The sequence below is a fragment of the Muntiacus reevesi genome, chromosome 13 (genome assembly GCF_963930625.1).
Source record: "Muntiacus reevesi chromosome 13, mMunRee1.1, whole genome shotgun sequence".
Lineage (NCBI taxonomy): Eukaryota > Metazoa > Chordata > Mammalia > Artiodactyla > Cervidae > Muntiacus > Muntiacus reevesi.
Window position 1 is genome coordinate 25,162,822 of NC_089261.1, and position 27,863 is coordinate 25,190,684.

Sequence of the window (27,863 nt, forward strand, 5' to 3'; positions counted from 1 at the left end):
GTTTCACTCGAGGTATTTGGTGATGATAAATGTTGAAAGAGCAAGGATGGGGGCCAGGAAGCAGATGTTAGTTGTTCCCTCAACATCTGATGCCTTAGGCAGCCTCAGCCCTTCCCAGCACCATCACAATTTCCATCAGGTCAGCTGTTGATTCCTTGAAATAGTTCTGTAGCTATATCTGAGCTGAAAGTTGTGACAGCATCTGGACTGTCCATAATGAGACTCGGCCAGTACTTTCTCTTTCTTTTTTTTTCAGCCAAACGGCATGTGGGATCTTAGTTCCCCAACCGGTGATTGAACCTGCACCCCCTGAGTTGGAAACGTGGCATCTTAATCACGGGATCACTAGGGAAGTCCCCACTTCTGTGGTGAGTCTCTCCCTGCCACTGCCTGCCCTCAGGAGCATCAGTAACCATGCTGAATTCCATTCTCCCAAGTCAACATTAGACCATCTTCCAATTGCACATGGAACCCAAACCTCCATTCCTGAAGCCAGACCCTCTCCCAGGGGCCACAAGAACTCAAAGGGGTGGACTTCCAAGGGCAAGAATGCAAAAGCTATCCCTCACATAAGTACCAATTCTCTCCTCTCTGTTGAGTACCCAGACTCCAGGAATATTTCCTTGTCTAATTCTGCACATACTCACTTTTGCGTTTCTACAAGTCACTTGTAAATGATTCTTTAAGCATGGGTCTCTCTGAGATGACAAAGTTCTCTGAACAAAATTCTCTTTTTATCTGATGCCCACTTATTTGCCTCATGTGGACAGTGCAGACTTGTCATTCCATCAAACACCATCAGAGTGATACACCAGGCACACAGAAGACAAGCTTTGGACTTCATCTCCCCAAGGGAAAGCAATCTCAGAGTTTCTGGGCTGGGGGCACAATGAGACTGCCCAGATCAGGCAGCATCTGTTCAGACAGGTCTCTTGTGAACCTCTATGGCTTGGGTCCTCCCAGATCAATTCTCCCATCTCCTGGTATTGACCTCCTTTCTTTAGCTCCTCTGGCTCCAGCCAGAGGAACGTGGCTGCAGCCTAGCTGGCCAATCAGTGTATTCTATCTCCCCCTCTTCTCCTCCTCCTCGTCTACATGTGATTAGATCAGGCATGGACACACAACCCAAGTAAGAATAACACTTAACTCCAAGTCTCTAGTAGGAATTATTGGGGAAGAGAGGATGCACTTTTTGCAGAGTCACAAAGAAGGAAGACTAGAAGTCTGGAACCTCAGGAGCAAAACTTGATAGGTAATGAAGCTGATATAAGCAAACTGGAGCTGAGAAGGGGCTAGAGACACACACTCTTAGGCTACCCCTGAACCCGTGGAATGAGACATGGCTGAAGTTAGCTATCCTGTAAATTTCCACCTTTAGCCTAAGCATACTTGACCTGGGTTTCTGCCTTGGAGCCTGACCAGCACACCCACCTCTTGTTGGAGACGATGGGGACTCTCCAGCCCTTGATCTGGTTGAGCTCAGTGTCCGAGATCTCGATCTGCAGGGGCAACCGGGGCACCCATACCGTCATCTCCAGAGGAGTGCTCAGGTGCTGGAAGGTGAAGTTCACCACCACGCCCACCTTGCCCTTCATTTCCTTCCCATTGACAAAGACATAGTCACATCTGTCAGAAACCTGGAAGAAGAGAGAGAGTGGGGGGGGGGGGGACCCATGAGTGAATTATTATAACACCCCAAAGTGGTGGTGGAGAAGACTCCCGAGAGTCCCTTGGATGGCAAGGAGATCAAACCAGTCAATCCTCAGGGAAATCAACTCTGAATATTCATTGGAAGGACTGATGCTGAAGCTGAAGCTCCAATACTTTGGCCACCTGATGTGAAGAGCCGACTGACTGGAAAGGACCCTGATGCTGGGAAAGGTTGAGGGCAAGAGAAGTGGGCAACAGAGGATGAGATGGTTGGATGGCATCACTGATTTAATGGACATGAGTTTGAGCAAGTTCCAGGAGACAGTGAAGGCTAGGGAAGCCTGGCATGCTGCAGTCCACGGGGTCACAGAGAGTCAGACATGACTTAGTGACTGAACAACAACATGGGAACAGCAAGAGAAAGCAGAGGAGAAAACTGAAGTGTCATAGCTCTTCTGGGGGCATGATCATGAGAAGTAAGTGGACACTGCTTTTTTTTTTTTTCTTTTTTTGGCCACACCACATAGCTTGTGGGATCTTAGTTCCGGACCAGGGATCGAACCCATGCCCTTGGGAGAGAAAGTGCAGAGTTCCAACTACTGGGCTGCCATGGAATTCCCTGGATACTGGTTTTTCCTTTCTGATACAGCAGAGGCTACAATGACAGATACCATGGGCCCCACCCACCTCTCCTTCGGGCTCTTTGATTAGTTGAGGTCACTCATCCCCACTGGCTGCAGATGTTCTGCTGATAATTTATGCTACACCTCATCTGAGAGACTGTCCTTAGGTGATGGAGCTGTACCTGCAGAGTGACTTGTGTGTTACATACCACCCATCCCATCCCATCCCATCCCATCCCATCCCATCCCATCCCATCCCATCACATCTCTTTGCCCAGTGATGACTTCCTGGTTTGTCTGAAGGAGGAACAAACTGCGTGTTAACACATCCAGGCACATGTTAGCTCATTTCATCCTCCGAATGACCCTGAGATGGGTGTAAGTCCCATACTCCAGATGAGGAAACTGAGCATAGAGGAGTTTGACCACAGTCCCCTGCTGGGTCGGAGCAGCCATGGATCAGCCCTGGGGTCTGGTTGTGGAACCCACATTCTCATCTTGTGCTCGGGCATGGGACGGCTTCTCTCTGCCACCATTTGAGAGAAGAGCCAAGTTCACAGCACCTTGTCCCCTCATCTGTGGGTCCCAGCTCTGCAGGGGAGTCCATGCTCGTCCTAAACAAGACTTGGGGCAAAGCTTTCGAGTCATGTAGTAGGATGAATGATGGCTCTCAAAGATACCAAATCCTAACTTCCGGGACTGGTACATTAGTTTATTTGACATAAATGACTTCGCGGGTGTGATGAAGTTAAGGGTCTTGAGATAAGCAGGTAGTCTGAGATTATCCAGGTGGTCCCTAAATGTAATCTGAGTGTCCTTACAGGAAAGAAGCAGAGGGAGATCTGGGAACCTCGGGCAGAGGAAGGCTGTGTAGATGCTATGCAGCCAGCTTTGTGGATGGAAGAAAGGGCCAAGGAGCCCAAAGAAAGCATTTCTAGGAGCTTGGGGAGTCAGGGAAGTGTTCTCTCCTCTAGAGTCTCGGGGTTGGGGTGGGAGGGAGTGCAGCCCTGCTGACGCCTTGTGAAGCTGATGAAGGGTTTCTTCTCTCAGAACGTGTGGGAGAATACACGTGTGTGGTTTTCAGGAAATTTTTTTGGTTTTTTTACTTGCAGGAGCTCAGTACCCCAATGAGGGATTGAACCCACGCCCCCTGCAGGGGAAGTGTGGAATCTTAACCACTGAAGTTCTTAATCTTAATCAGGGAAGTTCCTATATGTGGGTTTTTTCCCCAAGATTTTTTGATGTGGACCATTTAAAAAATCTTTACTGAATTTGTTGCAATATTACTTCCGCTTTTACCCCTCTGGCCACCAGGCATATGGCATCCCAGCTCCCTGACCAGGGATCGAACTTGCACACCCTACAGTGAAAGGTGAAGTCTTAACCCCTGGACCACCAGGGAAGTCTCACATGTATGGTTTTAAGTCACCAGATTTGTGGCCATTTGTCTCAGAAGCCACAAGAGATGGACACTGAGAGGGAGAGGAGGACAGAACCAGAGGCCATGAGGGTGTCTTCCCTGCTCGGGGCTTGGCTGGCTGAGCTTGGAGCAGGATATGAACCGGAGTGAAGCCCTTGATTTACTGAGCACCTAATACGTGTCCAGCCCAGCAGGTGACCACCTCCCATGTATGGTCCCAGTCACTAGTCTGTCACAAGAACCCAGGAGGCGGGGCCATTACTGTCATTTCACAGGTCCAAGAATGAAGTACCATTTCCTAAGGACACTTCCCACGTGGCACTAGTTGTTAAGAATTCGTCTGCTAATGCAGGAGATGCAAGAGACGCAGGTTCGATCCCTGGGTTGAGAAGATCCCCTGAAGTAGGAAATGTCAATCCACTCCAGTGTTCTTGCCTGGGAAATCCCGTGGACAGAGGAGCCTGGGGGGCCACGGTCCATGGGATCACAAAGAGTCAGACATGACTGAGCACACACACACACACACACACACAAAGGACGCATGGCTGGAAAGTGGAAAAGACCAGATTCAACCCAAGTCACCTCCTAGCTGCCTCCTTCTTCTGTATAGGCATCACTTTTGCCTGGATGCTCTGTTGTGATCTGTTTTTTTTTTTTTTTTAAAGGATGCAAACCTCCCTCCAGCACTTAGAGGGGCGTGAAGAAAGCAACGCAGAAATGACTAGGTTGTTCAAACATCTTAGAAACATCTTAGAAAGGATTGCTGATGATGGCTCCTTGATCTTCCCGGGGAGGCAACAAGGGGGCCAGGGAGCTCACGGGGGGCTCGTTATCCAGGGGATAGTCAGTGACTTGGAGGGAAACGTGGGCCCGGGTCCATTTCTGAGTCGAGCTGCTGGTCCTCCTGAGTGTCCGCCAATGGTGGGAGTACTGAAATCTGATTGGAAAGTGGAATGGAACCAGCCCAGGTAGTTTAATTGTAATTTGTCCTGATCGCTGACATTTCATCTTCAGGGCTGCTGAGTCTTGAATCTTAGGCATTTTCTTTCTTTAAATATTTTATTCTTTTTGATGCTTTTGTAAGTGGAAATATTTTCTTTTTAAATTTTAGTTTGGCTGCACTGGATCTTTATTACGGATGCTCAGGCTTAGTTGCCCTGAAGCAGGTGGAATCTTCACAGATCAGGGATCAAACCTGTATGCCTTGCAATGGAAGGTGGATTCTTAACTATGGGCCATCTGGGCATCCTAGCTTTTCATTTTTAAGCCTTTCAATTCTGAATGAGGCTGAACTGCCAGAGGTAAGCCGAGAAACAGAGAGAGAGACTGAGAGACAGAGGGAGCGAGAAAATGCTGAGAAGACTTGCTTTCAGAAAAAGAAGCTGGGACTTCCCTGGTGGGCCAGTGAGGATCTGCCGGCCAATGCAGGAGATGCAGGTTCGATCCCTGATCCAGGAAGATCCCACATGCACGGAGCAATTAAGCCCGTGTCCCACCACTACTGAGCCTGTGCTCCAAAGTCCGGGCACTGCAACTGCTGAGCTTTTGTGCCACAACTAGAGAAAAGCCCGTGCAGCAGCAAGGACCTAGCGCAGCCAAAAATAAATAAAAATGCAAACAGGCATTAAAAAAACCACACAAAAAAGAAAAAGAAGCTGTTTCATGACTTTAATTTTATGGGCCCTTTTGTCAAATCAGGGGTTCTAAGAAAAGGTATGTGAAGCTCACTGTGGGCAAAAAACCCTATATCCTCCTGTGGATGAGAGATGCTTGGTTAGCCAAAGCTGTGAGTGCAAAAAATGAAGTCTATGTGTTTTGTTCTTTTTTTTTTTAAACTCAGTGTTTCCCCCCAAAGCAATGAGGAAAAGTGGGAGTTAGACTTTGATACAAAGGACAAGGAAGGTACGCAGAGGGAGAGCAGGGTCTGACACGTAGAAGGTCACTCTTAGTAGACATGAGTGGAGGCAACTGATGCTCAGGATTTGGAACAGTGTTAGGTAAGCTGGACTGAGCCCTGAGATAGAGACGGGGTGTGTGTGTGTGTGTGTGTGTGTGTGTGTGTGTGTGTGTGTGTGTGTGTATGCGTTTACATCAACTAATAAGGACAGCACCCGCATTTGATAAGAGGTTTGTAAGTCTGATTTAAGAGTAAACTCTAGTTATTAAGTACTTTTAAAAAGAAATCCAGAAGCACTTTTCTTCCTCCCCCCGCACAACCAAGTTACAAAGTTCAAAAGTGTTTCTTATACTTTACCACTGAGTTTTTAGATGACATGTACCCCAATGTGCCAGCTTCCCTGGTGGCTCAGATAGTTAAAAAAAACCTTTCTGCAATGCAGGAGACCCGGGTTCAATCCCTAGGTTGGGAAGATCCCCTGGAGAAGGGAAGGGCAATCCACTCCAGTATTCTTGCCTGGGAAACTCCACGGACAGAGGAGCCTGGCAGGCTATGGGGTCTATGGGGTCACAAAGAGTTGGACATGATTGAGCGATTGACACACACCTGGGTGTGCATTGCAGCACTGTTTACAACAGCAAGGACATGGAGGCAACCTAGATGTCCATCAACAGATGAATGGATAAAGAAGATGTGGTGCATATATACAGTGGAATACCACTCAGCCATAAAAAAGAATGAATTTGAGTCAGTTATAGTGAGGTGGATGTGCCTAGAGCCTGTTATACAGAATGAAGTAAGTCAGAAAGAGAACAACAGATATAGTATATTAATACATGTATATGGAATTTAGAAAAATGATACAGATGAACCTGTGCAGGGAGGGAATGGAAATAGAGATACAGAGAATGGACTTGTGGACACAGGACAGGAAGTAAGAGTGGGATGAACAGAGAAAGTAGCATCGACATATATGCACTCTCATGTGTAAAGCAGACAGCTGGTGAGAAGCTTCTATATAACACAGGGAGCCCAGCCTGCTGCTCTGTGATGACATAGAGGGGTGGGGGGCGGCGGGAGGCTCAAGAGGGAGGTGATATGTGTATACTTACGGCTGATCTGCATCGTTGTACAGCAGAAACCCACACAACGTTGTAAAGCAATTTTCCTCCAATCAAAAAATAAAAAAGATAGTAACTAGGAAAAAAAACTCAGTTTTTAACTTTGTAAACCACATCTGAGAGGCTTGGCACTTCTGCATTATCATGTTTAACTTCTTGGTTTTTTTTCTATTTTGGTTGAGGACAGTAGATTTTCTGGCATTCTTGTTCAGTTGGTTACATTTGTCTAAATTTACGATTGCCAGTGGCTCAGATAGCAAGTGACAAGGCAGAATTCTTTAAAGTGTTCAAGTTCCTTCAACCTGAGGCTAGATCCTGAATCCAGTATTGAATTCTTTAATATTCTGATGACTAGCATTGACAGGTGCACATTTGGCATGCTTTGGTGTTTGGTTCTTCTTGGACTTAACTTTTCATGGGAGGTTTTTGTGGTAACATACAGTAAATTTCGTAAACTTGCATCAAGTTTATGAATAAAGAATCGGTAAAAAAGCAAACGGCCCTTCTGGGTTTCCATATCCGGCCCCTGTCCTTGCCCTGGGCGTGGAGGCATCACTAAAGTGTTTGCTAACCACACCTGGTTCTTCTTTGATGACACAGTAGGGGAGGGAGGGGGGAAAGGAAGGGGGAGGAAGGAACTGGGGGAGAGAGAACTTTGGAGAATTACTCTGGCTGGTGGGGGATGCCTGGTGGGGGTGGGTCTTCCCACTCCTGCTCATCCCCTGGGCAGCCTGTGACCAACCATTGCCTGTATGAACACACCTCAGGACAACGGCTCTGGTACATTTCAAACTCCAGAGCTGCTGTCGGGGAGCAGGGTCTCCTGAACCCTATCCGTGGAAAGTTGAATAATGGTTCCCAAAGATGTCAGCTCCTGATCCTTAGAAACTGTAAATGTCACCTTTTATGGAAAAAGGATGTAATTAAGTCCAGGATTTGGGGATGAGAGCATCCTGGATTATGGGCCCTGAATGCAATCCCAGAGTCCTTATCTGGGAGAGGCAGAGGAGGTTGGGCATGGACAGAGTATCAGCCCATGTGGAGAGGAGCAGTGATGTGGCCACAAGCCAATGAAAGCTGTCTGCGCTGCCACAAGCAGTTGGAGCAGCTTCTCCCCTGGGGCTCCCAGCGGGAGCATGACTTCAGTCTTCTGGCCTCCAAGACTGTGAGAGAAGGCTGTGTTTTCTTAGAGTCCTTTTTTTTCCCCAAAGAGTTTTATTTATTTATTTGTTTACTTATTTATTGGCTGCACCGTGAGGCATTTGAGACCTTAGTTCCCTTCAGTTCAGTTCAGTTCAGTCACTCAGTCATGTCTGATTCTTTGCAACCCTATGGACTGCAGCATGCCAGGCTTCGCTGTCCATCACCAACTCCCAGAGCTTGTTCAAACTCATGTTCATTCACTCAGTTTTTAACTTTGTAAACCACATCCAACCATCTCATCCTCCATCATCCCCTTCTCCTCCTGCCCTCAATCTTTCCCAGCATCAGGGTCTTTTCCAATGAGTCAGTTCTTCACATCAGGTGGCCAAGCTTCAGCACCAGTCCCTCCAATGATCAAACCCATGCCCCCTGCACTGGAAGGCGGAGTCTTAACCACTGGACCACCAGGCAAGTCCCAAGGTGTGGTTTTAGGACTCCAAGCCTGTGGTCATTTGTGACAGTGGCCACAGGAATCTAATATACCATCCTGGCCCATCTCTTCTCTTGCCCTGTTCTTCCCCCTCACCCCCTTATTTCTCAGGGAGGGGGGCTTTCATCGGTGGGTCTCATACACACAGCACCTCAGCTACAGGGAATCTGATCTAAAACTTGGTGACTGTCAGTTGGGAAGACACCAGTCTGGTTTCCCAAGGGCAGACCTGGTCCCTGACCATTTCCTTGGTGGCTGCTCAGGACAGATGAGCTGAACTGTGTTCTCACAGAGGCTGATGGGGCAGAACTGGTCCTTCTAGCTCAACATCCATCTTTCCCTCCATCTCCTTGGCCACTGAATTCTAGCATCAATTCCTCCTCCCTGAGGAGCTGAACCAGAGAAATAGGACAGTCCAGGTGAGCTGACAAGACCTATTCATTCCCTCTTGTTTAAATATGACTGTACATGTTCAATAATTCATTAACTACCACTTTACAATGCTGAAGGCTTGAAGGAAGGATCCATTAAAACTCTTCAATCCCTCTCATAATACATTTCCAGCCAGCTGCACTGTTCCTTGACGGGAAAATGGTTAATATTTCTGACTCTGGGTGTGTACAATCTGGCACTTTCGCGAATTTAATGCCATTTGCTTCTTTGCTGTTTAAATGCTGTACAAATTTAAATCTTATTTAAATATCACCAACATTTGTGGTGAAACGTATGTTCTGATGTTTTTCTTTTTTTTTTTTTTTAAGAGCAAGAGCTAAGAATATTAAAATTCCATCCCCCTTCCCTTTAAATTTGGCAAAAAGACACCGTCTGAGGAGTATTTGTATCCAATTCTCAAGTTAGGCATTACCTTCCTGAGATTAGTGTTTATCTTGGACAAAAATGGTACCACTAATAATAGCAGTAACAAGAAAAGCAGTGACTGATATTTATTAAATGCTTTCTGTATGCCAGGCACTGGGTTAAGCATCATTCCATTTAATCCTCATGATAAATCTATTAGGTAAATGCTATTATCCCATGTTTCAGAGAAGAAACTGAGGTGCAGTGTCCCATGGGCTTGAGGGACATGTAGTGAAGTGACAGTCACTCAGTCATGTCCAACTCTTTGTGACCCTCTGGACTGTAGCCCACCAGGCTCCTCTGTCTATGGGATTCTCCAGGCAAGAATACCAGAGTGGGTTGTCATTTCCCTCTCTGAGGGACATGTAACACTGGGCTAATTAATGGGGAAGAGAATTTCCCAAGCTTGTAACACTGGTTAATTTACTGGGAGACAACTTTGTCTACCTCAGCAGTGTCTATAAATGCATAACAGACCCTTTTCTGCCAAGAGAGAAGTTCTACATGAACACACTGGAGGAGAAGCCAAGGCAGGGGGTATATGCGGGTCCTGAGGCTGACACTCAGGCGGATGGAGGTGCCTGGTGTTGTTATTGTTTATTCAGTAAGTAGAGTCCGACTCTTTGCAACCCCATGGACTGCAGCATGCCAGGCTTTCGTGTCTTGCACTATCTCCTGGAGTTTGCTCAGATTCATGTCCTTCGAGTTGGTGATGCCATCCAACCATCTCATCCTCTGTCATCCCCTTCTCCTCCCGCCTTCAATCTTTCCCGGCATCAGGATCTTTTCCAATGAGTTGGTTCTTCAGATCATGTGGCCAAAGTATTGGAGCTTCAGCTTCAGCATCAGTCCTTCCAGTGAATATTCAGGGTTGATTTCCTTTAGGATGAACTGGTTTGATCATCTTGATAGCTTGTAGGAAAAGGTTTTTAAAACAACATGAGGGGTGAAGGTTACAAGGGTGAACATCGGTTGGGTGGTTAGGTAACAGGGTGGTGTTTCAGGAATTTCATTCATCAATTTTATGGCTCTAACAGGTCTGGGGTCTATGTGCTGGTGGTTAGCATACAGTCAACTTTTTCCACCTGGTGGGGAGTTTAGTAAGGATATGGCTCAAGGAAATGGCTCAAGATATTATCTGTAGCCCTTGAGAAGGAACAAAAGGTCATTGACTTTGCTTTATGGATAAACCATTATTATTCTGTCTTGCTTGACTTCTTTTCTTAGTTTCTACATTTTTCTCACTTCTCTGATTAAATTTGCTCTTTGGAGATTGGGGAAAGACTAGGAGACTAAAGCTTTTCTACAAAGAGGCCAGGGATGTGGTGGAGTCTGCCCCCAGGAAGGTCCTGTTAGGGTCCTATTTGATTCCAAGAACCCTATTTGGAAGGAGCATCCGAGGTCCATTTCATGTCACCACAATGAACCTCTTCTTGAACAGAGATATTTTCACATTTTTTGGAATCATTTATATTAGACCCTATTTTTCTTCCATTAATAAAACCCAAAATTTAAGTTCCCAAGAAGCTCTGTTATTTTTAACTCAAAACAGAACATTTTTACACAATGCTACATTCTCACTTTCCATCTTTCCTGGGTCAGAAGGAATAACACATTCAGTGAACGTTCTCTTTTCTTTGTTCTTGAAATTACCCCATGTTGTCTGGGTCACCACTGTTTTCTCAGAGCTGCCAATAAGTGCTCTGATAGAAAACAATTTTCATATTAACCAACCCAAGCAGCTCTTCCCCTATGCCAGTCTCAGCACTGTCAACATCTGGGGATGGATACTTCTTTATCACAAAGGGCTGTTTTGGGCATGCTAGCATGTTGAGCAGCATCCCTGGTCTCCACGTGCCAGGAGTAACCTCCCCTCCAGTTGTGACAATAATATTGTCTCCAGTTATTGTCAAATGCCCCCTGGGCTGAAAAATCACCCTCAGAGAAGAATGGTCATTTCGAGCACTTCTGAATGACTCCTTTGAGCGTCACAAGACCCTATGTCACAGATTGTACAACTGAGTATAGAGGGGGGGACTCTTTCACTTGAGAAACATTTACTTGTTTCTACATTTTGCTTTTTAAACCATGTGATAAAGTCCTCGTGCACACTCCCTGTGCCCCAGGGCATGCTTGACCAGAGCAAACTGAGAAGCTTGCCCTAGGGAATTCTGCTAGGTCCTTCTGCTTTTCCCAGCAGTCCTGGGAGGCTGATGTGATGACACTGATTTTTTTTTTCTGGGTAGAGAACTTTGAGACTCAGAGATGTGAGGGAATGTGGCAGATTGTATTTCCAAAGGTGGCCACAATTTCTCTCAGCTCACAAGCTCTTCCCAATGGGGCCTGACTGTACCCCACAGAAGAGGTGGAACCCAATTCCTCTCCTTGGGTTTGGGCTGGTCTTAGTGACTCTCTGGACTTACAGAAAGGGACACAAGTGGTAACCTGTGACTTCAAATACCAGGTCATGAGAAGCCCTCCACCTATGGTTCCCGAAACACCTGCCCTTCAGATGCTCCCCCTCAGAACTCATGTGCCAATATCCTAGGAAGCCTAGGCCAGGTGGAAGGCCACCTGTGGACTCTCCCATCTACAGCTCACACTGGGCTCCCAGCTAACCACCAGCACCAGTTGCTATCTGCATGGGTGCTCCATCTTGGATGTTGGCCTGGTTCACCCTTCAGGTGGCTCCAGGCAGGAGCCACTGGGCCACTGATAGCAACCACATGAGGGCACGAAAACCGCTCAGCTGTGCCCAATCCACCCACAAAACTGTGGGCTGTTGTGCAGATAACCAGAAAAAGAAAGTATGCGTGGAAACCGAGAAGCTGGCCTTGAACCAAGATGTGCCTTCCAATCCGTTGTTCTCAGACACACCAGGACAGCCATCAGCGTGGCTCCTGTCCTGGTTGTATCACATGCCTAAGAGAGCATGCTCTCCTGGCTCTCATGGATAATGTCTCAGGAGCACAGAATCTTTGCTCTGGCTTTCCATCCCCAGTGTGTTCAGCACGTTGCTTCACCACATCCCGTGTGTCAGAAATTCCAGGTTTCCCCTTATATGAATGCTGCCCGGAGCAGTGGGTTCTTGTCAGCTCTGCCCACTGCCCAGTCTGCCCAGTCAGAGCTCGGTTCCGCAGCCTGGCCTCACCAGTCACAAGTCTTCACTGAGACTTCTGAAGCCAGAAGATCTAACATTGATACGTTCCAGCATCACAGTCTCTGTAGACCGGGACCTGGGGACTGGAGTCGACGAGAAGAAGGACGCAGGGGACCCAAGTCTCGAGTGAGACAAGGGTGCTTTATTTGCAGAAACGCATGTTTGTATATCTTCATACATGGCAGCTTTAGGCAGTAAAAAAAAATTAAGCAAAAACAAATCCAAGTAAATACCAATCTTCAAAGGGCCAGAAAGCATTCCATATCCTGAGTGAGAGGGCATAGCTAAGTAAAAGGTCACTGAAGGGAGTCACGGAAAGGAATCCAAGCAGGCGCCCTTTCTCACGATCTCAGTCCTGAGAACTGCCTGCAGCTCTGCTTGTTTCTGTTTTCCAGGAACTGATAAGGAATAGAGAGTCCTTGAGAAACGGCACACAAAAGGAGAAAAAAAAACATATTGGATCCCTTAAAGTTGAACGTCCCCTGACATTCCAGGCTCTGCATTAACCACCTTACATAATTCACTTACATCTTATGATAATCTTCTACGTAAACAGAGGAGCAGAAAGGGAGGCATCACTGCTGAAGAGTTGCAAATTAAGAATTGAAAATTTCTAGATACTTATGGTTACCAAAGCGAAAAGGGAGGGAACAGATAAATTAGGAGCTTGAGGTTAACATGTACACACTGGGCGTCCCTGATGGCTCATATGGTGAAGAATCCGCCTGCAACGCAGGAGACCCGGGTTTGATCCTTGGGTTGGGAAGATCCCCTGGAGAAGGGAATGGCTACCAACTCCACTATTCTGGCCTGGAGGATCCTATGGACAGAGGAGCCTGGCGTGCTTCAGTCCACAGGATCGCAAAGAGTCGGACACGACTGAGTGACTAACACCACTGAACTTTCGATATACATACTACTATATATAAAACAGATAACCAACAAGGACTTACTGTATCGCACAGTGAACTATACTCAATATCTTATAATAACCTACTACGGAAAAGAATCTGAAAACAATATACACAGATATACAAATACACACACATATAAACAAAACTGGATTGCTTTGTTGTATGCCTGAAACTAATATAAGATCGTAAACCAACTATATTTCCATAAAAATTAAAACAAAAAGAATACAAAATTTCTTTTTTTTCTTTTTTAAAAATTTTTATTGAAGTATAGTTTATTTACAATGATTCAGGATTACAGCAAAGTGATTCTGTTTTATATATTATATATATGTGTGCATGTGTGTACATATATATACACATATATATTCCTTTTCAGATTCTTTTCCATTATAGGTTAATACAAGATATTGAATATAGTTTCCCATACTTACAGACTTGTTTATCTGTCTTATATGTAGTAGTGTGTATCTGTTAATCCCAAGTTCCTACGTGCATACATGCCAAGTCACTTCAGTCATGTCCAGCTCTTTGAGACCCCATGAACTGTATAGCCCGCCAGACCCCCCTGTCCTTGGAATTCTCCAGGAAGGAATACTGGAGTAGGTTGCCATGCCCTGATCCAGGGGATCTTCCCAACCCAGGGATCAAACCCATGTCTTCTGTGACTCCTGCATTGCAGGTGTATTCTTTACCGCTGAGCCATTAATCCCAAACTTCTAGTTTATTCCTAATTTATCCCTGTCCCTACTTTCATCTTTGGTAACCATAAACTTGTTTTTTATGTCTGTGGGTCTACTTCATTTTTTGGAAATAAGTTAATTTGTATCATTTAATCTGTGCTGGGTCTTGGAGGAGAGCCTGGGTAAGGGAGGGGCCATCAAGCTTAAGCTGCATTAGCCACACGGTAGATCTATTTCTGGATAAGAATGATTATTATCCCCAGTTTACAGATGAGGAAACTGAGGCATGGATTGTTTATTTTCCTTGAAAGTATTTATGTAAGCTAGAAGATGACTGAGTCAGAACTCTGTCCCTAGAAGACTAATAAGCTGTCAACACTGAGAGAGTCAATTCCTAGGCAGGTTGATAAGAAGTCTAGGGGTCCCCATGGAGAGAGGGGTTTGGAATTCTCAAGGAGGAAGAAAGGACAAACTTTTTTCCCCCCCTCTACATTCCTTAGGATTATATGACAATAATATATCCCGCTTGAGGATAGTCTCTGGGAAAAACCTTCCGTCTAATTCTGTTATCTCAAAATGTAAATCATGGGAGCAGGTCTGGTGAGGTCTTTACAACCTCTAGACATGCTTTTGATTCACTGTAATAACTAATTTGAGAGTATATAATTCCAGTGCTAAGGCTAGCAAGAGGGTACTCTTTCTACCCCCTTCTGATATCTATGTCAGAAGCTTTCTCTATCTCCTTTATACTTTAATAAAACTTTATTGCACAAAAGCTCTGAGCGATCCAGCCTCGTCTCTGGCCCCTGGTTGAATTCTTCTCCTCCGGAGGCCAAGAACCCCGGCGTCTTTGCGTGATTCAGCAACAACCTTTCAACACTGAGTCACACCCCCTCTAGGTAATGATCTTCTAAACAGTGTTTGTCCCCAGGCAATGGTGTGCTGGCAAGTGTAACAACCAGCTCTGTGCAATAAAGACAAGCCTTATTTTTAGAATGTGATTTCCATGGTATAAAAGCTCCTGAGGCTATGCTATCAACCTAAAGTCACTGGATGCAGACTTGAGATGAGCAAGGATGAGTCGTGCTAGATTTACAAGCCAACTCCCATGCACCTCCGTCCCCAGCACTCTCCAGTTCATGGGGTCCCACATCCCCTACTGTCTTCCCACCAGCATTGGATTGGCAATCCCTAAAAGAGGGGGCATCACAAGAGGGAGACAATCCGCGATGCTACCAGACTCCAAACTCAGTTTTCCAGATGAGAGAACTGTCCGAAAAAGGAAGCCTTCAGGGCCATGAAGAATCACATACATTTCCCAGTGTCAGTCAGTCATTAAATTGTAGATGCGAGATCTGACCCAAAGGTTTCCCTGGCCCTGGTGTCCTTGCTCATTTCATCATCTCATGCTGTTTTCCCCCTTAGCCCTATCAGTGCAGTCCTTCCATCCATTTATCCGGAAAGAGCTATTCCAGAGAGAACAGCATTTGTACTGATAGTGAGAAATTGGAGGAGAAATGCTGATGGCAACCCAGATCCTTTAGCAACTTTCTGGTTATTAATGAGAATCAGTAAATACAAACAATGCTTATAAAAACACAGAGAAAGAGCTGGTCTTCTGGGCATGTCATTCATAAACCTTATGCAACCTCACCCTGTGCAAATGATGAAATCTGTGGATCAGTGAAGCTGCCTTCATTTCCCATAGAATGGAATGGGCAGGGGAACAAGACAGCTTCAGAGCAGTGGAGGCCTTGGACGTGAGACTAGGAAGGTGGCAGAAGAAGCTCTTGTCCAACTGGTGGAGCTCTTGACTCCATCCTCATCACCAAGGAACACAGGAAAGCAAACTGATGATGTATTTGTGAATCAAACCAGTGAACTGTCTAGAGCCACGCACATAGAAAGACTGACCCATCTCTTTCTGGGGTATGTATAGAAACACATTCATCATTAATCACACACACACACACAGATGAAAATATAGATAAAGAGGGGAAATTGGAAATCTCAAATCTCTAAATGGACGAATGCTTCTTTTGCTACCAGCTGTTGAGTTTTGTTTCCCTCCCTTGCTAAACCTTTTCTTAAACACCTTTATACAAAGATTATTCATGTATTTGACGTTGATGGATCTTAGCTGCGGCACTTGGGCTCTGGAGCACACGGGCTCAGAAGTTGCAGTGCAGGCTTAGTTGCTCTGCATCATGTGGGATTCTAGTCCCCTAAGGATTGAACGCACATCCTCTGCAGTGCAAGGCAGATTCTTAACCACTGGACCCCCAGGGAAGTTCCTAAATACCTTTTAATAGCCCTTGAGAACAAACACCGCAGCCCATTTCTGGAAACCACCACTCCTTTCCTTTCTTTTGGATCACACAACGTCCTCAACATCGAAGGAGCAGCGCAAGTGAACAGGGAGTTGATGGGTGTTTCGTGTTTGGTCCAAGGGTCCGTTTTCTATTTATGGCCCCTGGAACTCTTGCGGAACCAGGGCCAGGTCTTGGGAGGACAGAGCCTGTGTCTCACAGCTCAAGAGAGAACACGAAGCACAGGAGAGACCAGCAGGTGCTGAGTTCTGTTTTGTGAAAACAAGATACGGGAGATGGTGAGGATCAGCGCACTGAGAAATGAAATGTTTTAGGAGGTGGTTATTGTCGCTGAGCGCAGGCTGGCCCTGCCATGTCCTGTTCCGGGTCTCTGTAAAGTCAGCTGTGCCCTTTCATAGGTTTAGCCAATGAGATGATGAGAAGGCAACTTCCAGGCTGTCCTTCCTATTTTCTTCCCAGGAGCCTGTCCCGACTCCTACTGGACCTGTCAGCATCACCGTGGCAATGCCTCAGGCCCCAACAGCTGTGCCTCCTGTGGGCCAGCAGCCCATCAGCCCACAGCTCCTCTGACATCCCAGAACCAGCCTCATTGTACCTCTTCAAAGACAAGAGCAGCAGCCAGCCAGCACGCCCTCCTCCGAGCTCTGGCTTTACAAATGAACTTATTTGCAAAACAGAAATAGACAGATAGACATAGAGAACACGCTTATGGTTACCAAAGGGGAAAGAGAGGCAGGCATAAATTAGGAGTATGGGTTTAACAGATACACACCACTGTACAGATTGTGGTCCGCCAGGCTCCTCTGTCCATGGAATTTTCCTGGCAAGAATACTGGAATGGGATGCCATGCCCTCCTCCAGGGGATCTTCCTGACCAAGGGATCAAACTCGCATCTCTTATGTCTCCTACATTGGAAGGCAGGTTCTTTACCACTAGCAGGGAAGTGGAAAGACCACTATATATAAAATAGATAGAAGTGGGAAGCTATTTTATATATAAAATTGATAATTGATAAGGACCTACTGTATAGCACAGGGACATCTACTTAGAACTCTGTAATGACCTATATGGTAAAAGAATCTAAACGAGAGTGAATATATGTACATGTATAACTTGGGCTTCCCTTGTGGCTCAGTTGGTAAAGAATCTGCCTGCAATGTGGGGAGACCTGGGTTCGCTCCCTGGGTTGGGAAGATCCCCTGGAGAAGGGAAAAGCTACCTACTCCACTATTCTGGCCTGGAGAATTCCATGGGGTCACAAAGAGTTGGACACAACTTAGCGACTTTCACTTCACTTCATAACTGATGCACGTTGCTGCACATCTGAAGCTAACACAAACCTTAAAGCAACGACATCCCAATTAAAAAAAATAGCATCTAAAAAGAGTTATAAGGAGTAGACAAGTCTGCACACAGTCAGGGATGGCTACATCTCTGACCTACTGTCTGGATATTAACTAAAAGCTTTCACAGTTGAGTAAAATCTTCGAAGATGGTTTTTGGGGACACTGAGTCCACTATCTCCCCAGATTTCTGGCTTTCTGATTAAAAGCATCTTTCGTTTCTACCAACATTTGTTTCTCTTGAGTATTGATTTTTGAGCAGCAAGCAGCCAGACCTGAGTTTGGTAATATAGGTAGAGACCCTGTTTCTAGTTCTCATGTCTCTTGTCATTCCTGACACTCCCCACCTCCTTAAATTAAGTATGGCTGTAAGATTTACTTTGGCCAATAAGGCAGGAATGTGTTTCACTTCTGATCAGAAGCATTTAGGAACCAGTGTACATTCTTTGAGTCCTTTTCCCTGCCTGGGAATCCCAAGATGCAAGTGTCCCCAGTGGAAGTGGTCTGGGAGGCTCTGCTGTTACTCCATGAAGGATACTTCCCTGGGGAGCTGCCAGTTGCTGTCTCTGTGAGCGAGAGGAAAAGTCAACAGTGGTGCTGTTTGTTATCTCAGCATCTTCTAACCTATTCTGACTAATTGCCTGTTCATCCACTGTATCCACTGTACCCAGAATTGGACCTGGCATATAATAGGTACACAAGACAGAATTGTGGAATGAATAAACAAAAGAGAATCACTTTGGAAGAAAGTCTTAACTGCTTCTAAGATAAAGCACACACTTCCTAATACCGTGGTTTTCAACCTTATCAGACATAATACCGCCATTGTTCAATGAATATTTTATAACGCCTTCAAAATTCCGAAGTGGAATTCACAGATAATGTAACCCATCCGCAAGATCTTTTTATTAAGATAAATATAATACCCTAGCTGGATATCAAGTAAAATAAAAATGAATTTATAATAGAATGATACATATTTCAGCAAGTACCTTCTTAAGTATAATTCACTAGGAAATATAGTGAAGGCAGATTCTCCCTCTTCTCCCCCCCTCAACAGAGCCATCATAAATGCTATAGCTATGAGGGTGCTGGTTCAGAAGGTGGAGTGGTTGTTGGGGAGATTTTCCCCTGGTGGGCACACTCTTGGTAAAGTTACAAACAAACACAAAATATTCTTTTTAAAAAATTCGTTCATTTATTTTTGGCTGTACTGGGTCTTTAGTACCGCATGCAGGGCTTTTGCTAGTTGCAGCGAGCAGGGGTTACTCTCTAGTTGCGGTGCTTCTCATTGCAGTGGCTTCTCTTGTTGCAAAGCATGGTCTGTAGTCAGTATGTGGCCTTTAGTAATTGTGGTGCACGAGCTCAGTTGCCCCTTGGCACGTGGGATCTTCCCAGACCAGGGACTGAACCCGTGTCCCCTTATTGGCAGGTGGATTCTTTATCACATGTACCAATAGTGAAGTCCAAGTATTCTTTTGATTTACCCTGAGTTCGCATTACTAAGAAATTCCTGCTTGTGTGTATTAAGCTACTGTACAGATAATAACTGTTTCCTACACCCCCCTAGTTTGGTGGGACATGTAAAAATCAAGAAGGTATGGAATAATTTTCTGTAGTGTGGGGCTGTCCTGGACATTACAGGACATTAGTACCTCTGATGTTTGCCTACTAACTACTGGTAATCCGTAATCCTTATGAACAACAACAAACTACTCTCACAAATGTGCCAAACACCCCTGGATCTCTATCACAATCCAGGGCTTCAGACTGGATATTTTAGCCTTGGACCATGCCCAGTCACTGCCCCCTGCTGGGTCCATGTCAGGCACTCTATGACCTCGATGGATGTGGCTACTTCTCTGTCTGAGTCCCAGTGACCAAAAGGAAGATATAAGTGATGTAAGGGGAAGAGGACCATCTCTTTGGGGTGCACGGGCACAGGAGTTAACAACAGTGGCTTTTCATTCACCAAGTTCTGGGGTGGTGGAGGGATGAGCCAGGTGGAACACTCCATGTGCCTTATGTTTGGGTGGGAGGAAAAGAAAGAAAAAGAAGCTTCTGGGAACTGCAGAGAAAAAACACCTCTCTCTTCCACGCAAACCAGAACAACGCAAAGCTTTCCTATCAATGACCATCCGTTCTCCATCACTCTCATCCTGACCTCCTCCTTTGCAATGTGATTGGCACAGAGCAACCAAGAAATGCTCTCTTTACATTCAAGAGGCCAGCTCGGTCCCCTTCTTTGGATGTCAGGAAGTGGCTGCTTCTGGCCACTCTATTGGCAGAGGGTGCCCAGGTGTGACCCAGGTCACTGCCTGAGTTTTTCTCCAGGAAGGAGAGGAGGGGTGCTCTTCAAACCAAGGCATCCATGTGAATGACACCCTCCCACCAGTGTTCTGCAGTGCACAACCTATTCAAACATACACTGCAATTCCAGAAGGTAGTTCTTGACTTTATAACACTGGAAAACAATATTAAGTCATCCCATCACTGGTCCTTTTGCCAAATGCATCATGGACTCTTCTTGGTCAATTTCTTTCCCGGTGATGAGTCCTCCCACGCTAAATGTGCTGGGCATCCCCTGCGGTCATTCTGGCAGCTGCAAAGCACAGGGTTTCTGGGGCTTCTGTGTAGGATGTGTTTTGGTTAATATTTACAAGCAAATAGAACTGCCCACTCTTGTTCCTGAAACCACACAGATTTATTATTTTTTTTTAAAATCAGTCAACCTTTATGAAATAATGCCATTTGCAGCAACATGGAGGGACCTACAGATTGTCATACTGAGTGAAATAAGTCAGACAGAGAAGGAGAAATATCACAAGATACCCTTACATGTGAAATCTAAAAAGAAATGATACAAGTTAACTTCTTTACAAAACAGAAATAGACTCACAGACTTTAGAGAACAAACTTATGGTTGGCAGGAGGGGCAAGAATGGTGGGAGGGGATAGGGAGGGAGTTTGGGATGGACATGCACACACTGCTGTACTTTAAATGGATAACCCACAAGGTCCTAAGGGAACTCTGCTCACTGCCATGTGGCAGCCTGGATGGGAGGGGAGTCTGGGGGAGAATGGATACATGTATATGTGTGGCTGAGTCCCTCTGCTGTCCACCTGAAACTATTACTATATTGTTAACTGGCTACACTCCAATATAAAATAAAAGTTTCTTTTTTAAAAGAAAAAAAAAATTGTCCTTTGATGTTTAAAAGAGGTGTGGATGCAGAGCATAAGAGACGTTGAGGGCCACGATTCCAGGAGTGAGGGAGTAATCAACACAGACCAGACAGTTTATACCCTAGAACCAAGGGACTCTCTATCAGTCACCGAACAGGAAGATTTTCCAAGTTTTCCGGATGACTTTTCAGACTTTTAGGGGGAGAAATCCCACTAACATCCCAAAGAGGGCGGCAGTACAGAGAGGCAGAGTGGGGGCTCTGCACCCGCTCACAGATCGGGCATCACAGGCAAGTGCCCTCCCCTCTCTGAGCCTCATCTGAGCTGGGGTTCAGTTCACAGCGACGGAGAGTCACATGGTGCCCTCATGGCCCTTAGAGCAGGTCCAGAAAACGGTGAAGAGCATACATTTATTAATACTTAAAACTATGAAAGCTCAGGCTGATCACCAACAAATCCAGAAGCCTCTGGCATCCCGTATGTCTTTACCCCAGGTAAGGCAGCTTTTTCTGAAGCTGAAAGTCTAGCCTGAACCCGTGTTGCTGCAGAATGGATTGATATTTACCTCCCATGCATGGCCTTCATGTACCATCTGTGTTGGGCTTAATCACTCAGTCGTGTCTGAGTCTTTACGACCCCATGGTCTGTAGCCACCAGGCTCCTCTGTCATTGGGATTCTCCAAGCAAGAATACTGGAATGGGTTGTCATGCTCTTTTCCAGGGGATCTTCCCAACACAGGATCACACCTGGATCTCCCGCATTGCAGGCGGATTCTTTACCGTCTGAGCCACCAGGGAAGCCCCACGTATCGTCTCCCACACAAAAATGCCACAAGCTCTCCGGGGGTCCTTCCTGCGACCCTGCGTTTGCCTTAGACTGTGTGGCTTCTAGGAAACTTTCTGCGAGTTCATTTTGGCTCTGATTTTGGCAGGTGAGCGTGACTCAGGCTGCTTGTCCCACATCCTGATCTGGTTCTTGGCAGCATTACTGGGTTTGGGAAGATGGCTCAGATCTCAAAGCCTTGGACGGCCTGTTTGAATGGCAGCTCTGATGTCCGCAGGAAGACAGGAACCACAGCGGTCAGATCAATGCCCTCTCCTCCCCCTAAAGCTGAAGCTCCCCGACCCCAGTCAGGTCCAGGAAAAGCCTGAACTGCCTGGTTCATGCAGACTTTTCTGTCTCCTCTACCATTTGGGGGAGGATCTCTATAGCCAACACTCACAACTGTACTATTTCCCAAACTCCAGCAAAGCTCAACCACCCACAGAATGACTACCAATCACACATCACCTACAGTTTAGGATTTTGATTAAACTGTTGCCCTGCTGTTTTCAACCATTTGTTATGACAAATTTTAAACAAAGAAGAATGAAATCATAGAGCCAACACTCATACACCCACCACCAAGCTTCTATCATCAACACAATCTGGATGGGCTTTATCACACATCTATCCACTTTTCAGCCTGTAGGCCATCTCCTTTTATGATTCACTTCAAAAGAAGTTGCAAACAATCAGTTTTCCCTAAATGCTTCAACCTGCCTGTTAATAACTAAAATTCAAGAATCAATTTTTTCACTTAAATAAACTTTGTACTATTGTCAGAGATGGAAAACTATCATCAGAATGCATAAATAGAATTAATTCCTCTTAAATAAGGATAATGAAAACACTGCAGGGCTAGAAGAAACAAGAATTTGTTCAGAACTTTTACAAGATGGAAAGGTCTGTGTGAGTTTTTCCTTCTGGGTAAATCCCAAGGCAGTCTAGTATCACTAGGTTCTGGATCCAGATATTCCAGGCATTTTACATTATACGAGCACCTTCATTCACTGGCTGTGTGACCTCGGACAAACCACTTAACCTCTCTATGCCTTGTGAAAGAGGAAGTCATTTCACATTCCACCGTGAAATAGAAATGGTGAAGGGTTCGCGCTTCATGCACAGTTTGAAGAGTAAATGAGTTAATATACATGCAGTTCTGAGACTTCTGCATGCATACAGCAAACAATAAAACTATCGACCACTGCTTGCCTTAGGGTCTACTGTGATGAGGGTGGCAGAATAGATGCTTAGCAGTGGTGAGGAGTGCCATTCAGATTTCCCTTCGGTGGGAGTCCACCATTAGGAGTGTTATTTGCTGACACCATCTGCCTGCAGGGCCCCCAACATCTGCCAGCCAGTGTTCATACACAGTGATGGAACAAGGGTGACCACTTTGACCCAGCATCAGCTTCCCAGGTCATCTGCTTAATGACCTGAGAATTTTGAGATTTGCTAGGGATCAGAGCGTCACTGCACTCTGAAGCTCACTCTGCTAACTTCCACTCCTTCCCCACTTTATCCTTCCCTCTGATGAATCTCTTGCACATCTAGCTCTGCCTGTTCCTGAAGAGGTACACTGACCTTGAGGGTGGCCCACATGTTGGGATCTGAAAGCCAGAGCCGAGAGAGGAAAGAGGAACCTCTTCCACCCTTCCAGCTGCATTTAGAAAATTCACCATTAATGATTCATTCCTTTGGCTATGAGGCTTATGGCCCCTATTAACCACAGAGAGAGTCACACTTAAGTCTTAAGAAAAAATTTTTTTACATTATTTTCTGTTTAGTTGTAAATATAACATATACAAATGAATATTAAACACATAAATAAGGTTGCATGAATAATTATGGTGCAAATTAGTATACTGCCAGGCCAAGAAGTAACTATTTGTATATAAGCACCCTCATAATTTTCTCAGGTGGTGCAGTGGTAAAGAACCTGCCTGCCAATGCAGTAGATATAAGAGATGCATTTCAATCCCTGGGTGGGGAAGATCCCCTGGAGAAGGAAATGGCAACCTGCTCCAGTATTCTTGCCTGGGAAATTCCATGGACAGAGAAACCTGGTGGGCTACAGTCCATGGGGTCACAAAGAGTCAGACACAACTGCTTGGACGCATGCATCCTCAATGGTTTAATAACAATGCTCTTCCTTTTAGTCTTATCAGAGGTGCCTGTGTAAGAGGAGAAGAGGGAGGGAAATGCTGACAGAGGAATAGGAGGACCAAGGATATGCTCCACCTGCTTCCTGACTCTGCTCAGTATCTCCCTGTTGGCACAGGTAACATGAGGGCCACGCTGCTCAAGTGGACCTGTGACCTTCTGTGTGAATCACACAGGTCCTAGCTGGACATACACTTGTGGGCTATGGACACAACACTGGTAGAGCAAGGGGCAGGCTGGTCCTCTGCCCACTGAAGTGAAGGGATCCAGGATACATCCCGAAATGAGAAAGGCCAGTGCCCACACAGAGTCCATCCTGGTTGATAGATCTTTGAAAATCTCAACTGAATTCTGGATCATCACTGTCTTCGGTCTCCAGGTCACCCCTGCCACCCCCGGGATTCCTGGGGCTTCTCCATGGCAGAGCAAGGAAGGGGTTCTCTGTCTTGAAGGAGTCTTGGGGGTGGGATAAGTTGGGAGATGAGGACTGACACATATACACTATTGATACTATGTATAAAACCGATAACTAATGAGGACCCACTGTGTGGCTCAGGGAACTCTACGCAATGCTCTGTGGTGGCCTGAATGGGAAGGAAATCCAAAGAAGAGAGGATATATGTATACAGAGAGATGATTCACTTTGCCATACAGCAGAAGCTGACACAACATTGTAAAGTAACTATATTCCAAGAAAAAAATTTTTAAATGACCAAACAGGGTGGTTTATAAACAGCAGACATTTATTTCTGACAGCTCTGGGGATGCAAGTCCAAGATCATGGCTTCATCAGATTTGGTGCCCACCCTTGTGGCTCAGATGGTAAAGCGTCTGTCTGCAATGCAGGAGACCTGAGTTCAATCCCTGGGTCGGGAATATCCTCTGGAGAAGGCAATAGCAACCCACTCCAGTACTCTTGCCTGGAAAATCCCATGGATGGAGGAGCCCAGTAGGCTACAGTCCATGGGGTTGCAAAGAGTTGGACATGACTAAGCGACTTCACTTCACTTCACTTCACCTGCTGCATAGATGAATGTGTTCTCTGTGTCTTCATGTGGCAGAATAGGCCAGGGCACTCTCGGGGTCTCTTTCATAAGGGCACTAATCCCAAAGTAAGGGCCCCATCCACCTGACCTAATCACTTTCCCAAAGGCCTCCTGCCACCTTCACATTGGGCACCAGCTTTCAACATATGAATTTTGGGGAGGACACAGACCTTCAGTCTAGGGTACCACCTATGACAAGAGCTTATTTTTTTTAAAAAATATTATTTATTTATTTATTTTTGGCTGCCCTGGGTCTTCATTGCTGGATGTAGGCCTTCTCGAGTTTCAGAGAGCAGGGGCTTTTCTCTAGTTGTGGTGCATTGGGCTTTTCATTGGCTTCTCTTGTGAAGCACAGGCTCTAGGAGCATGGGGTTCAGCAGTTGCAGCTTGCAGCCTCAGTAGTTGCAACGTGCAGACGCTAGGCATGCAGGTTTTAGCAGTTGCAGCACACGGGCTCAGTAGTTGTGGAGAATGGGTTTAGTTGCTCCATGGTATGTGAAATCTTCACGGACCAGGAACCTATTTCCCCTGCAGTGGCAGGCAGATTCTTATCCACTGCACCACCAGGCAAGCCCCCAAAAAAGTTTCTTAGTGTGACTTTTCCTCCGGGCAATCCTTGATTTGTCCTGCTTTAGTGGAGAAGAGTTCATGTACCAAGGTCATGGTTCTGATGGCTGAGTTTCCACTAACAGGGTACTACACAAGATGAGGACTGCCTGAATTTCACTGTTATTTGAAGTCATGTGGACATATACCAAAATAAGAAAAAAATATACAACAAATACAAATCCTTAGGATCTTTTGCAGATCTATGGTAGTGGACTGAATCCTCCCAAATTTCTGTCTACCCGGCACCTCAGATTGTGACCTTATTTAGAAATAGGGTCCTTGCAGATGGAACTAGTTAAAATGCAGTCAGACTGGATTCTAAATCCAAGGAGAACGTCCCTGTAAGAGACAAACAAGGAGACACAGAGACTGAGGAAAGTAGGCCACATGAGGATGGAGGTAGAGACTGGAGGGATGTGGCCGCGGGTCAGAGAATGCCCGGAGAGGCTGGGAGCTGGAAGAGGCAGGAAAGATCCTTCTCTGGACCCTCTGGAAGGAGCACAGCCCTGCCCACACCTTGATTTTGGAATTCAGACCTCCAGAATTGCAAGAGAGGGAATAAACTGATCCAGTTAGTGGCAATTTACTACAGTAGCCTCAGAAAATGAGCAGACTTCCTAGGCGAGCCCTCCCAGTTAAGCCAGTGAATCTGCATTTTGACAGATGCTGTGACTGATTCTCATTTAGCTGACAGTTGAGAGCTACTGATGGGAGGGTGTCCTGCGCCCAGAGAAGGGGTAGTGATATTACCCTCTTGCTCCACAAAGAATGGGCTAATACTAATAACTTCTTTCACAGATGAAATCCACCCATCTGTTCTGAAAGGCTTGAGCTTTGATTACAACTCTGGTGAATAAGAGCTGATGATGAAAACCTCCCTTCCTCTCAGTCCCTCAACAAAAGCTCAGTTTCCCTGGATGCTTTGAGCTGGAAGATTCTCTGCTTAATATCCAGTGATGTTGGACAATAATCCTTATAGGGCTAACATGAATGCCATCTAAAACATGCAATGCAAACGCAATCTGGTGATGCCTGTGTCAGCTTAGCGTTACCTACTTAATATGTTTATTCACTGCCTCTTTAAGTGATGTTACTGGTGGCACAGGGGCCCTGGACCAGCAGTTTGGGGGGTGTCCTTAAAGCACCTTTTGTAGGTGGAGATGGTGGGGTGGCAGTGCTATGACTAGAAATGTCTGCTATGTCTCTGAAATCCATCCATTCTTCCCTTGATCCATTCTTCCACTCCACCATCCCTGCCTCCATCCATTTATCCCTGCCTCCATCCATCCATCCATCTCTCCTTCCATCTAATCATCTCTCCATCCCTCCCTTCCTCCATCCCTCCCTGCATTCAGTCATCCTTTCCTCCATCGATTTATCTCTCATTCCATCTATTAATATCTCCAACCTCCTCCCTCTCTCCCTCCATTAATCCCTCCATCTCTCCCTCCATCCATTCATCATCCCTCCATCCATCCATCTCTCCTTCCATCTAATCATCTCTCCATCCCTCCCTCCAACTCCCTCCTTCAATCTATCCATTCATCCATTCATCCTTCCTTCCTTCCCCTCCCCCCTCCTTCTTTCCTCCCTTTATTATTTAAAAAATCTTGGAACCTCCCTGGGGGTCCAGTGGTTAAGGCTCACACTCCCAATGCAGGAGGCCTGGGTCTGATCCTTGGTCAGCAAACTAGATCCCACATGCCGTGACTAAGAGCCCGCATACCACAATTAAGACCCAGCACAGCCAAAGAAACCAGTTTTAAAAAAAATCTTTTTAGGGGCTCATTTTCTGTTGAACTTTATTATCTACAGATAAGCATACACACCATGACTGTCCACTCAGTGACATTTCGCAGTGCACAAACTCATAACCTGAACCCGGCTCAAGAGCCGGAGCACTATGGTTCACCCTGGAAGCCCCCTGCACCCTTCCAGTCCCGCTCCACCCCCGCCACTGGAGTAAAGGCAGACCTCTTTACTGATAGCATGGCTTAGTCTTCCTTGGCTTTAGTTAGGAATAACGAGTCAGCACTGGGTGGACGCCGGGAGCCTGTAGGCACGCCAACCTGGCAGGAAGGCTGAGCACTGCCCCCAGGCTTGTGGAAGCCAGAGCCCAGGACAGTCAGCGTCACACGCACCAAGGTGGCACGTGAGCGCTACCTGGACGAGCTCCTGCTACTTCCTGGCAGGACTGGCTGCGGGCTTTGGTGCAGGGGGCCCTGCACATGGCAGGTGAGGGCAGCCACACCTCCTTTTGGCTGGACACACTCTTTTTTTTTCTTCCTACTTTTTATTTTCTATTGGAGTGTAGTCAATTAATGGGCTTCCCATGTGGCGCCAGCGGTAAAGAGCCTGCCTTTCAATGCAGGAGATGCAGGTTTAGAGATGCAGGTTTGATCC

General features: G+C 46.0%; 1 protein-coding gene across 1 annotated transcript in view; it reads right to left on the bottom strand.

Moving 5' to 3' along the window:
* Nucleotides 1-27,863, bottom strand: part of TMEM132D (transmembrane protein 132D) — an 832,687-nt gene that overhangs the window by 9,844 nt on the left and 794,980 nt on the right. The window contains exon 6 of the mRNA XM_065903793.1: nucleotides 1,432-1,637. Coding sequence (XP_065759865.1) covers nucleotides 1,432-1,637 — 206 coding nt within the window. The remainder of the gene's footprint in view (nucleotides 1-1,431; nucleotides 1,638-27,863) is intronic.